The 13,010-nt window shown below is 42.9% G+C and overlaps 1 protein-coding gene across 2 annotated transcripts in view; it reads left to right on the top strand.

Annotated features, from left to right (window-relative positions):
- PTPN14 (protein tyrosine phosphatase non-receptor type 14) overlaps nucleotides 1-13,010 on the top strand; it is a 190,219-nt gene that overhangs the window by 84,023 nt on the left and 93,186 nt on the right. For both annotated transcript variants that reach the window (XM_019976219.2, XM_070768587.1), the window contains exon 3: nucleotides 428-597. In XM_019976219.2, coding sequence (XP_019831778.2) covers nucleotides 428-597 — 170 coding nt within the window. The remainder of the gene's footprint in view (nucleotides 1-427; nucleotides 598-13,010) is intronic.

Here is a 13,010-nt window from a genome sequence, read left to right on the forward strand (position 1 = left end):
CAGAAGGTTCCACCTTCGGAGTTGAGCAGTAAGTTACTTTGCAGCAGGTGCAGGAGCTGTGTGTGCCGCTGCCAGCGAGCTCCACGTGAGATCACGAAGCATTCCGAAAGCACAGGGAAGTCAGCCTCGAGACCTTAGAATAAGTCCGCATGGTCTCCAGTCGGTATCACCCACTGCCCTTACCTAACGCAGGTGCATCTGTGCCCACGTGTACAAAGAGCAGCCATGGGTAGGAATACTGCCATCTGGACACTCGGGGTGGTTTACAGTAAGTACTGTGTGCCTCTGGTTTTTTTTCAAAAGTTCCAAAGTAAAAGCTGGATCCTTGTGTCCGGGCTGGGGGACCAGAGGTGAGGTTAGACGCTGGAGTGGTCTCAGGATGCCCCTTAGGAGGCCCGAACTGACGCTCTCTTGTCTTTTCACCTAGACACACTACTTTGGCCTTTGGTTTCTCAGCAAGAGCCAGCAAGCACGATGGGTGGAGCTGGAGAAACCTCTGAAGAAACATCTGGACAAATTCGCTAATGAGCCTCTGCTTTTCTTTGGAGTCATGTTCTATGTGCCAAATGTGTCATGGCTTCAGCAAGAAGCCACAAGGTAGGTGCTTTTCTCCATGTTCCAAGAAGGGTGTGGAGTAACTGAGGCTTCAGACGAAGTGGATGAGCTGGTTGATTTAGGGTGTGTGTGTGTGTGTGTGTGTGTGTGTGTGTGTGTGTGTGTGTGTGTGTGTGTGTGTAGTGGAGGAGAGGGGAGGTAGTTGGGGATTGTTTACCCCTTTGCAGCTTTAGAATTTTTGTTTGAATCCATGTAGCTCATGCCAGCGGTTCCCTCTTCTGCTTGTGAGGTAGCAGTGATCCTGAGACAGGTAGAATTTTGTGTCTAGAAGCATAGAAATATTAATTGGAGACTGTAAGTAAAATAAATATGCTAGAATTTAATTTAAAAAAATTAATTAACCACCTAATGCTGTTTGGTCCACTCGTTCCCTCAAAATGTCCCCAAACAAAATGCATCATCCGACTTTGGATTTGAGGATTGACAAGGTCACTGAAGATGGGAGTAGAGTTGAGTAAAGCTCAGACAGGGTAAGAGTTTTGGTTTGGTAGGTTTAATACAAAGAAATAGGAAGCCAGCAAGCAGAGAGACCTGGGGATTGGCCCCACCCTCCTGCTCATTGGCTGCTTTTCCTGGGAGAAACCCTGTGCCGTCTTTGAAATGGTATTTCTCCCCCATCTGTAAAATGAGGGATTTGCACCTAAGTCTTGAATGATCTGATGAGTCTGCAGCTCTGTGAATGAAATGAGTATGTTTCAACTGATGTTCGTTAAAATATGCAGGTGGTGGGGGGTGTTTCCTTATCAAATGGTTATTTCGAGTAATGAAGGGAATTGCATAAACTCTCTACTTATAAGCCTTTTACTCTGATCATGGCATTCAGAGTGCTTGGGAAGCAATGCCAGTGACATCTGGGATAAAAGGAACAGTATGCTACTTGATTATTATATGTGTCATTTCTTAGATTTTAAATTTCTGAAATAAGGATGCAGTTGAAATTTTTATTAACATTTTAAGGTGATAGTGTCCCTCCTCTTCTTTTTTTAATCCAAACTATTGTTACATAGGTGGTGTTTCTATAAAACAGAGGCTGTGAGAGAGCTGACTGACCCAGGAAATCTACATCAGTCTTTCAGGTGTCATTCATTTGAAGCACTTAATTATATACCATCATGTGCTGCTTTTTTGAGTGATGTCATTTAAGTCCTTTCTGTCTAAGAAATTATCTCCTCAAATCTCCTCAAGTCAAATCAGATCAAGATGATTTCCTCCAGCTTTTGAATCCTTCTTGAGTTCTTTATACAGTGTTAGGAACACAGCATTAGGTTAATAAATACTTGCTGATTCATAGCTCTTGGACCTTTAAGTGCAAGACCATGAGGGTCAAGGGTGAAACATGGACTATGAATTAATGCATACTGAGAAAAGTTCAGCCTGTAAGAAAAAAAAAAAATGAAGTGGTGTTCCTCTAGACAGATTTATTCTGTAAGGTCTATTTAGGAAGAGCAGTTGAAGTGGTGAGGGACACAGAAATTATGCTTTATGAAGTTAAAAAAACAAAAGATTGTTTAAGCTTAGAAAGATGAAGACTTGCAAGGGTGCAGTAGCTGCCTTTGAACTCTCATGGGGAGGGAATTCTGTGTCAGCTCTGAATAACAAAATTAGGGTTAGTAACGATGAAGTTCAAGGAGTTGAAAGACTTTGGTTATTTGGCTTGACATAAGAACAGAGTTTCTAATAATTAAAGCCATATAAAAGTGGAACAAGCAGACTTACAATAGAGCAGGCTCCTTGGTCTCTGGGATTGCTGTAGTTCAGGGTGAATAGCCTGTGTGGTGTCTTGAAGAGGAGACTGCCATATTGGATAGGATGTTGGAATCATCAGTGATTCTCAGACCAGGGCTTGCTGGATCACAATTAACCCAAAGCATTTATTCGAAATATGGATTCTAGGACTGCACCAGAAGTCTGAACTTGAATGTCTCAGGCTGGGGATCACAAGGATGTGTTGTTTAAAATAAGCAATATTCCTCAGGTAGTTCTGATGTTCATTCAGACTTGGGAATCAATTAGTTAACCTATAAAACTCTTTACAGTTTCAGATTTTCTAGATAAGTAAACAATGCTGCATTATTTGATTGTCAATATTTGCCTATAAAAGCTGAAACAAAGCATGTTTAAATCTCAAAACCTGAGGTATAGAGTAGGAACTTTTGACTTTCTTTTTGCTTGGTTAGGTTGGTTCATGTAAGAGGTTTGATAAGGAAGGAAAGAAGTGTTTTTCAACAGAGGAGTTTGAAGCAGACTCTCTGAGCAGAAAAACTAACTGAAAATAATTCAGAACTTTGAAGGACATTTTTTTTTAGATGTAAACTCTGGAACTAACCTATGTAAATTTCAGGTATAACCTTCTCTCTGTGGGAAAGGATATTTGTAATTAGGAGCTGGGTTTGCAAGAGGAGTTTTTTGCTACTCCTCCCCCTCCCACCCCTGATCCCCCTGCACCAGCATTGCAGGAATTTTTGTGGTCTCAAAGGGCCCGAAAACTGAAATGTGCCAAGGGGTGTCAGAGCAGGTCAAAGACTTATGCTGGAGAGATGGAGAAACAAGAGAGAAAAGTGTTGTAAGTAAATAAAGGAACATTGATAAAGGGATAAAGAAAAGAAGCAGGGAATTCCATCAGGGTTCAGTGGTCAGGACTCAGCGCTCTCACTGTGGGGGCCCTGGGTTCCAGCCCTGGTTGGGGAACCACAATTCCATAAGCCACACAGTGTGACCAAAAAAAGAAAAAGAAGAGAAAAAAGGAATGTATATACTTGGGAAGGTTGAGGGCCACCAACCATGATCCAGATTTGGCTCACTGAGACCCACCCTTAGTTTTGGACATATAGACCAGAGTGTAAAGGAGGCCTCGTTCAGACAGAAGAACATTTTGGAGTGTTCAGGACTTCTGAGTTTGATGTTAGAGATGAACATTTAGCTGAATTCAAGTGGAAGAGAGCTGTAGTACTAACAATCATTAGGAGCCCTAGGGAATGTGAACCTTCTTGGGAGGTTTTAGAAGCATCTGGGGGCTCCACTGAATATTGAAACTGTCTTCCAGGCAGAGTGGCCAAGGAGAAGCCGTAGTGGGGTGGGATCCCAGAGCGCTGTTTCACCGAAGGCCCAGCAGCGCTCACAGGAGCTGGCTAGTGACCGGCTTCCCAGGCAGTCCCTGTTTCCTGAGTGACCAGATGGCTCAGGTGCAGACGGACTTGGGCTTCTGAGAGCACCTGGGATCTGCAGCTTCGACACAGAACAGTTAATCTTTGTGATGCCTTGCACAGTAAGATGTTTGCATAGATTAGAACTAGAGATCTGTCTTTCATTGCAGACAACCCTTTGGAGGAGGCAACCATTCAACCATCTGTGCTTGAAAAATAAGCCTTTGTCTGGAGCCCACCACACTTGTTTTCACGCAACACATGTTTGCAGTGATTTGGCTGCCTCTATTTGAGAGTGAAACAGGTTCTATAACATTAGCCGCTTCTTCTCTGAATAAGAACAAGGAAGTTAGAATTAATACTGTCTCTGTGTGTGTGTGTGTGAATCTATATAAAAACACACAGAGATGAAGATATATTTAATGTATATTTCATTCTGTGTGTTTCATTTCTGATCTTCAGACAGTTCTATCCTTGAAAACTTGCAGGTTAATATAGTATTTGGAACAATGCACCAAAAATCAGAAAAGGATGTTGATTGCATGCTGTTTAAGAAGGTGATTGACTTTATTAAGATGATCAGTGTTTTTTAAATTAGAAAATTGAGACACTGTTTTTAAATTTAAAAAATAATAATTTTACTTATTTATTTGATGCTGTGCTGGGTCTTTGTTGGGGCTTTTTCCCTGGTTGTGGCGAGCAGGGGCTACTCTCTATTTGCAGTGTGCGGGCTTCTCATTGTGGTGGCCTCTCTTGGGACCACGGGCTCTAGGGCGTGTGGGCTTCAGTAGCTGTGGCTCCCGGGCTCTAGAGCACAGGCTCAGCAGCTGTGGTGCACAGGCTTACTTGCTCCTAGCCCTTCCTTACTGGCATGTGGTATCTTCCCAAACCAGGGATTGAACCTGTGTCCCCTGCATCAGCAGGCGGATTCTTAACCCCGGGACCACCAGAGAAGCCCCTGTTTTTTTTTTCCCTTTAATTTTGATGTACTGTGTTTCCTCTCATCTCCCAGATATGACTTTTCAAAAACAAGCCTCTTCATAAGTGAGGGAAAAATGCCAAGATAACTATGGTGGAGTCAGGGATGAAACAGACAGTTCAGAACCAACATTTAGGTGGTGATTGAATAGAAGACCAAAGTTATCAGAGGGAGAATACACATAGAAGTACACATAAAAGGGGGGAAAAAAACTCTTAATATTCTTAAAGAAGTGTGAAAAAGCTGGTGAAGAGGACAGACTAACAGACAGATGGAGGATGAGTCATGAAACCATGAAAAGGAAAGAGATTAGGGAGAGAATTCTCTCCAAGCTGTAAGATACATTACCTTGGGGCTTTAAAAATGTTCGTTTTTCCCCCTTTGGTTAAAATGACTCAAGGATGGACCACCATAATTTTTTCCATTTTGCTTGGCTTCTCTTCTGCCTTTTTGCCAGCTTTTCTGTTCAGCAACGGGACTCTGGTTAGGAGTTTATCTTCCCCCGTTCTGCCCTCCTCCTGACTCAAAGGAAAGATTTTTGTAATGTGTTTTAATGATGTGCATAGCAACAGGCTCATTATAAACACATGGTGTTCAGATTTTTCTGGACACAGAATGAAGAAAGATGGTTTGTGAGAGGTGGAGAAATTCTTAGTCAAACAGAAGGATCCTTAATAATAGCCAGGGGAAACCAGAAAGCTGCTGGCCAAGATCACTGCTTTTCGTTTAGGACTGGGGTTTTTCCAAGTCTTCCTCCAGTGAGGAAGTCCCTCTTTAGTTTTTTCAATACTAAAGAGAACACTTTGTAAGAGAAGAAGTAATTTTTGAAGAGTGAATTGGCTTCGAGGTTGAAGTTCCTTCACTGCATGCATGATTTCTAAAATTTTCAATTCTGGGGCATTTTTCCGTTATCAGAACATGTTTATCTTCACATTATCCCTGTTGAATGGCCTATTTGCATATTGCCAAGGGCCTTCTGGGCTTCCCGGATGGTTCAGTGGGTAAAGAATCTGCCTGCAATGCAGGAGACGTGGGAGATGTGGATTCTATCCCTGTGTTGGAAAGATGCCTTGGAGGAGGAAAATAGCAACCCTCTCCAGTATTTTTGCCTGAAAAATCCCATGGACAGAGGATCCTGACAGGCCAAAATCCAAAGGGTCGCAAAGAGTTGGAGACAACTGAGCAACTAAGCAGCAAGCAGCCAGGGGCTTCTAATTGTCCTAAGAAGGCCAGATAGCCTGTCCTTCTTTTCCAGGACACATTTGTAGCCCACTGTGGAGGTGGGGTGGTCCGTGCTGCTAGAGGTGAGCGCTGTTTAGACAAAGCAGTGGAGCCGCCGCTGTGGCCAGCACAGTTGCTCTGCCCTCCAAGGGCGGTCTCGGCACACTGCAGCACATCCGGTGGGAACTCCAGGTCTGTGGGACCTGTGGCAGGCTCCCTCCACCCAGTGGGCGCTGCCTCTGTGTGTTCTGCACTTCTCAGCCTCTGTGGGTCGCTCTTCTCTTGTTATCACTCTTCTCCTGTACATCTCCCAACTTCCATAAAGTACTGGACAATGAGGCTACATGCTGCTGCTGCTAAGTCGCTTCAGTTGTGTCCAACTCTGTGCAGCCCCATAGATGGCAGCCCACCAGGCTCCCCCGTCCCTGGGATTCTCCAGGCAAGAACACTGGAGTGGGTTGCCATTTCCTTCTCCAATGCATGAAAGTGAAAAGTGAAAGTGAAGTTGCTCAGTCATGTCTGACTCTTCTCAACCCCATGGACTGCAGCCTACAAGGCTCCTCCGTCCATGGGATTTTCCAGGCAAGAGTACTGGAGTGGGGTGCCATCGCCTTCTCTACTAGCCTTCTTGGTAAAACTGCCTGGTAGTTATTTCCAGAAAGATTTTGAAAAAAAGTCTTAATCTCTTTATGGACTAGTAGGGAGCATTCCACAATGTTAAATGTAATTCCTTGTCTGGGAAGAACTAATGGGGCAATGTGTCATTCCACTAACTGGAAATATATGGCCACGGTGAAAGCTGCACTCTTTCGGTGCCATAAAGAGCATGGGTGCATTTTCTGTTACGATGGTGAGTGACAAGGGAGGTATAACATTGTTACAGTGTTAGATGGTGGTGGGGAGTGTACCCCACTTCCAGTTACATGTTTTGGGCTATTGACATTTCTATTGATGTTTAAGGTAGATTCACTTAAGACGTTTTACATCCCTGTGAAGGTCAAACTGGTGTTTTGATTTTTTTTTTTTTTAACTAGGCTTCAAGAAGTGGTTCCAGTGACCTTACAAAAGCTTTCTTCACCTTACCTTTCTTGTAAATACCTAAGGTTTCCTCCTTAGTCTCTTGCCATCTGCCTCGAGTGCTATTGTAAACAAGTCAGTGTTCAACCAGTGTTTAAAATGTCTCTTTTAAAAGCTCTAATTATGGTAACGTTTCCATTTCCTTTTACAACACCATATATTTTGTTCCTCCAGTTCTCTGAGTTCTTTTATTATTTTGAAATGTCATTTTAATGGCTATTTAAAGTTTACCCGTGGGCTGGGAAATAGGGACTCCCTTCAAGTCAGACTTAAGATTCAGCATGAATTCCCTGTGGATAATATAATTTGCTGAGAATGGCAAATCCTTCTCCGAGCCAGCTCCAGCCAGTGAATGAGAACTTGTTCTCTCTCTGTCTGATGATTGAGAACGAAATTGTTTCTGCCAGATATTTTAAGATGCTGTTGATACTGAGATTTAATCTCAAACATTATACTGTGTGGCCAACGTCACGAATGATGAGATGAGAGAGGAGGATGGCTGTGCGCCACAAACAGCCATCTTGAAGGCCAGCAGAATTGATTCCCCAAAGGAGATGAGTTGATGAAAATGTGAGTTGCCTTTTGCATTATTTCTGATTTCAACCTTTGTGTTAAGCACCTATTCCACGTTAAGACACTTTGCTAGTCAGTGGGAGTATATAATGAGCAGATCTCAACATGTCCTCTCTCTTCTGAAAGAGCAGTATCTCCAAGCAGCGTTTATTTCATTTCCACACATTTGATTTATTGGAAATTGGAGTTTGTCTGTAAAGCTTACACTGCTCATGTTATTTACTTCCTGGCGTTTGCTTTCTCGCTCTTTTCTTGAATCACGGGGAGCCTGGTGAGTGTCTTCCTGGCCCAGCTTTATGGGCCTGTGACCTGCAGTTATTTGCACGGGGCCCCACACTCAGAAAGGTACTGAACTTGGCTTTGTGCTCTGCTGCCATTCTTTTGAAATTCTTAATGATTTTTTTTTTTTTTGGCTGCAGCAGGCAGCATGTGGAATCTCAGTTCCCTGACCAGGGATTGAATCCGTGCCCCCTGCAGTGGAAGCTTGGAGTCCTAACCAGGCAGCATGTGGAATCTTAGTTCCTGACCAGGGTTTGAATCCGTGCCCCCTACAGTGGAAGCTTGGAGTCTTAACCGCTGGACCATTGGGGAAGGCCCAGAAATTCTTAATGATTTTTGAATAACGAACCCTGCATTTCATTTTTCACTAGACTCTGCAAATTCTGTAGCCAGTCCTGCCCAGGACAGCCTGCTACCTACGTCCCTGTTCATTCATCTCTGCTGGTTTTATTGTTGCCTTATGACTTGCTGGGTGGATCTGAGTCTGCTGTTATGGGTGTGATCAAAGAGAAAGAGTAAATAACAATAATAAAAAAATCCACAGGGGAACAAAAATAAAATTTTCACTCTGTATGTGCACTCTGACAGATAGTATGGAACAGGGAGGCCTGGTGTGCTGCAGTCCATGAGGTCGCAGAGAGTCAGATACAACTTAATGACTGAACAGCAACAGCATGCAAATAGGAAAATAAAATTGAGGCGTTAGTAACCATTTCTGCCCCAGGACTTGACTTACTGGAAAAATCCTGCAGAGTTAGGGGAGCCATTAATATTCTAAAATCAGTTGAATTTCCTTTAGAGAAGCTGATTAATTAGCTTATCTCAATCCTCAACTAGGATTTCCTTACATTTTTCTGTAAAGAGGATGACTCTCCAAAGTTTAGACTTTTATTAATTAAAGCAAAAGCACACCTTAGTGCCTACCTCGTCATACCAAGTCTTCCACATGTATGGATATCCTTTTTATCCTTCTCTTTCCCCTCTCAGGAAAAAGATCTCTTTTGCAAGAATATGTAGAGAGATAGAAGGTTAGGCAACAGAACAATGAGGTGTACCCAAATAAAATGAAGTTAGTACTTAAACACAATCTAGTTGTTTTTTTGTTTAAAATTCTCATTTTTAATCATATGGCTAATGTGTATTTACTAGTATTTGATGATCTGTTCTGAAATTCTCAAAAGCAAACAAAAATCATGTGTTTCTGTTGAGCTGCTTGGATATAACTTGATGTCTTAAGCGAGGGCAACGATTTTGGTTTTTTTTTGCATTCCCTGATCTTCAAAGATACATGTATTCATTTGTTTATTCACTGATTCATTGATTCCAAATGGTTCTTTATCAGAGTTGCATTGCAGGAGACTGAGAAAGATCCAACATTTGGCTCATGGAGTAATAAAGATTTATAATACAGCAGGGATTAAAATTTTAGAATATTGAATTTGTTCAAAAGCCTAGTAGAACCCAATGATCCCACGCAACAGTGTCTACCTTCAGCTGAGAGGTAGAGAGAGGGGGAAAAGTAAACAGTAGTGAGGAGAAGAGGTGTTTTGTCATGTCAAAGCATGCCAGCTATGCTGTATGGATTTTTTTTTTAAGAAAGCATCCACTTCCTTAAAAAGTATTTCTCGGATTTTTCGGGATACCATTATAATGGGTGGGATTGGGAGGAGTGTGTTAATTTCAATACTGGGTTTTTAAAAAATCTTGCAGGGAGAGAGAGGCACAGGAGGGTAGATGTTTTAGAATCCTTTGCTCTGCTTTTTCCCTGGCATCTCAGTGAGGGGGACCTTAAGTTGGGGCAGAATGGGTGGGAAGGGAGGAGGGAAGTGGCTGGCGTGCGGGACTCCCACGTGAAAGAGCCCCACAGTGCCTGAGCAGCAGCACCATCTAGAAAGCATAGAGTCCTTTTTTGTGCTTTTATGGCATAGCTGTTTTCTGACCCAATACAAGACCTCCAAGCCTAGCCAGCAGGGCCTGAGAATATAACTCTATGGGGTTTTGTGGAAGAAGGTAGTTGGTATTCTGTCATTAGACAGAATTTAATAGTAGTAACCATGAGAGTGGCTAGCATTTATGTGTGAGGTACTGTGGTAAGTATTTTCCGTAATTTTCTTTTTTGGCCCTCACTTGTGTGCTTAGTCGACTGCTCAGTTGTGTCCGACTCTTTGTGACCCCATGGACTGTAGTCCGCCAGGCTCCTCTGTCCATGGGGATTCTCCAGGCAAGGATGCTGGAATGGGTTGCCATTGCCCCGCCTCCAGGGGATCTTCCCAACCCCAGGGATCAAACCCAGGTCTCCTGCATAGTAAGTGGATTCTTTACCGTCTGAGCCACCAGGCTACAATCCCATAAAGGGGGCTCTATTATCATTCTCTGAAAAAGGATTGTGGGTTTTTCCCCTAATAGAAGTTTTATTACTGATAAGTGGAGATTTTATCCATCAATTAGTTGAATCCTTCACATTTCATTGCCAGAGAAATACTTCTGTCCACATGTCCCCTGACTCCCCAGCCTTACTAGAGAAACAGGAGTGGGGGGTAGTTCCTACTGAAGGGTGAGCAGAGAACAGCAGGGGAGGAGTACTTGGAAATCAGAGATGATGAACTAGCAGTGTGAGAGCTGACTCTGGTCTCCTGGTGGGTTTTGTTGTGCCTGGACCATTTTTTAAAGAGTTGGACTTGGATGCCTTGCAGGTAGGCATGTGCTATCCAGTTTGCCCATTACCCTGACTCCCTGTGGTGCAATATGGACTCCTTCATGCGACCTGCTGGCTCTGTAGGCATTTAGGTTGTGACCGCTGATACTTGTACTTTCTGTATAACTTGGCGTGCTTCTCAATACTGTGATCAACCCATATCTCCGCAGTGACCCATCTGGATCTGTGGCACTCAGAGTCCAGCTGTCTTCATGCTTTAGCCACCTACCAGAAACTGGATGGTCCAAATGGATGTGCGAGTATCGTTCTCCTTACATCCTTGTTTGAAAGTTTCTTTCTATGTCAGATCACTGCAGAGTGCCAGATAACATGTTCCTGTACTTTATGTGGTGGAGATGTGGCTCAAGTCTTTCAGATTTCCCCTCTTTATTGCTTTCAATATCTGCCTCATCTCTGATTACTCATAAAAGATTCCATCCATCAGAAAGGTACTAAGTGTTCTGTAGGGCCAAAAAAAAAAAGAAGAAACCACCCAAATTTTAAGCAAACATAGCTTCTTTGAAAAAGTAGTTTGCTGTCTATCAAGGTAAACTAAGCTTTACCAGAGTCATGGCTTTATACCCAAACGTGAGATGCCACACATTCTAGAGGCCATTTGCTTTATTGTACAGATGAAGGAGATGAGAGCTAGGGAGAGGAAGGGGCTTTGCCCACAGTCACACCACTGCTTAGAGACGGAAGTCTGGCTCTTCAGCCGGCACTGGCATGGTTTGTAAGTTAACCAAGGATGCAGACATGGGAGAGGATTTATTTAAATTTCCAAAAGCCTTACCCCATACTCCCCTCCCTTGCCCTGCCACAGCTAAGACACCCTGTGAAACTGGAAGAGATGTGTTTTGTCCAAGGGAAGGAAGCAGTTTAGACGGAAGAAACAAAGGGCAAGGGAAAACAGGCACTTCTTTGAATGGAGTCCTTTAAATAGTGAGCCTTCTGTCGAGATTGGAACTGAGATGGGTTTTATTTAGCATTTTTATCAGTGATCTGCCGCCCTGGGCATAGAGTGAAAGTGCCAAGCTTTCAGATGACACTAAGCCCTTTAGAAGAGTGGAAAATTGAGACATTGGAAATAAACAGTAGAAAGGTGTCAGCCAGTGTCAAGTTCCCAGGTGTGACTGTGAAAGGATGATACTGTGCTCTCTGGTGTAATTTGTGAGCGGAGGGGAGGAGTCATCATAGCAGGGACATGTTGCAACGTGTTTCAGTTTACAGCAGCCCAGCTCTCAAGGTTAGCCCATCAATCTTGTGCCTGCAGCTGGCCAGAATGAGTGGATGCGTTGCCAGTGTAAAAATGTTTCCTGCCAACATGAAAAGGTGTTACTGTTATTCAGAGCAAATCCCAGCAAATTTTACGTAAGTTTCACTAAAATACAAGCCAGACACATGATAATTTACCAGAAAATCAGAGCAATGAAGAAGCAGTGTTAGAAACAAATGTTTTTGACCAGGACACCAAATGTTTTGAAGAAGGTCTTCAGAAGACATGAACTGTGATAAATAAACAGAGAAACCCATAGATCGAGGAAAACTCAAAAAGGTCAGTAATTTGGATCCTTGAAATAAATGACCAATTGTGAAAAGATGGATATTGGTGGAAAATATGAATGCAAGTTAGGTATCTGCCAGACTGCACTGTGTATATATTTTGAATGACTAATAGAATCAGTGAAGAACTGGTATTTGGTCTAATCTTCAAGGAAAATATTAGCTGGAAGTAAAATATAGTTCAAAACCAAACTCTGCTGTAGTAGATTTGTACTCAGGAAATCTATTTTGCAGGTATTTGTTTCTTGGCCAGGGTCTGTAAACTCCCTCAAACTCAGCTTTTGTGTTTATACTCAATTAGAGATGATGCCAGCATAGCTCCTGTGAGGATTAATTCGGAAAGCACCCATTACTATGTTCAGCACATAGTGGATATTCAAATAATGTTTGTTTTTTAAATAACAAACACTTGTGAGGTAATGAGAAATTGCTGTGCAGATAGTTGTCAATCAGTTTTGGCCCTGGTAACCAGAAATGTACAGGGAAGAGAGTTCTGGGAATGTAGATTAATCTAGTCAGGTTGTGACATTACAGTGCCACCAAGGGGCTTAGTATCTAACTAAGCCAGCTAAGCTCACTGTGCTCAATCATTCGGTTGTATCCGATTCTTTGAGACCCTAAGAACCATAGCCCACCAGGTTCTTCTGTCCATGGAACTTCACAGGCAAGAATACGGGAGTGGGTTGCCATTCTGTTCTCCAGGGAAGATTCCTGATGCAGGGATCCAACCCATGTCTCTTGTGTCTCCTGTATTGGCAGGCGGATTCTTTACCATTAGCGCCACCTGGGAAACTCTTGATTCTGCTAACTGATGATTAGCAGGGTCCAAATCACTAAAAACCCTGCTTTTGTAGAAACTCTTTTT

The sequence above is a fragment of the Bos indicus genome, chromosome 16 (assembly GCF_029378745.1).
Source record: "Bos indicus isolate NIAB-ARS_2022 breed Sahiwal x Tharparkar chromosome 16, NIAB-ARS_B.indTharparkar_mat_pri_1.0, whole genome shotgun sequence".
NCBI classification, from domain to species: Eukaryota; Metazoa; Chordata; class Mammalia; order Artiodactyla; family Bovidae; genus Bos; species Bos indicus.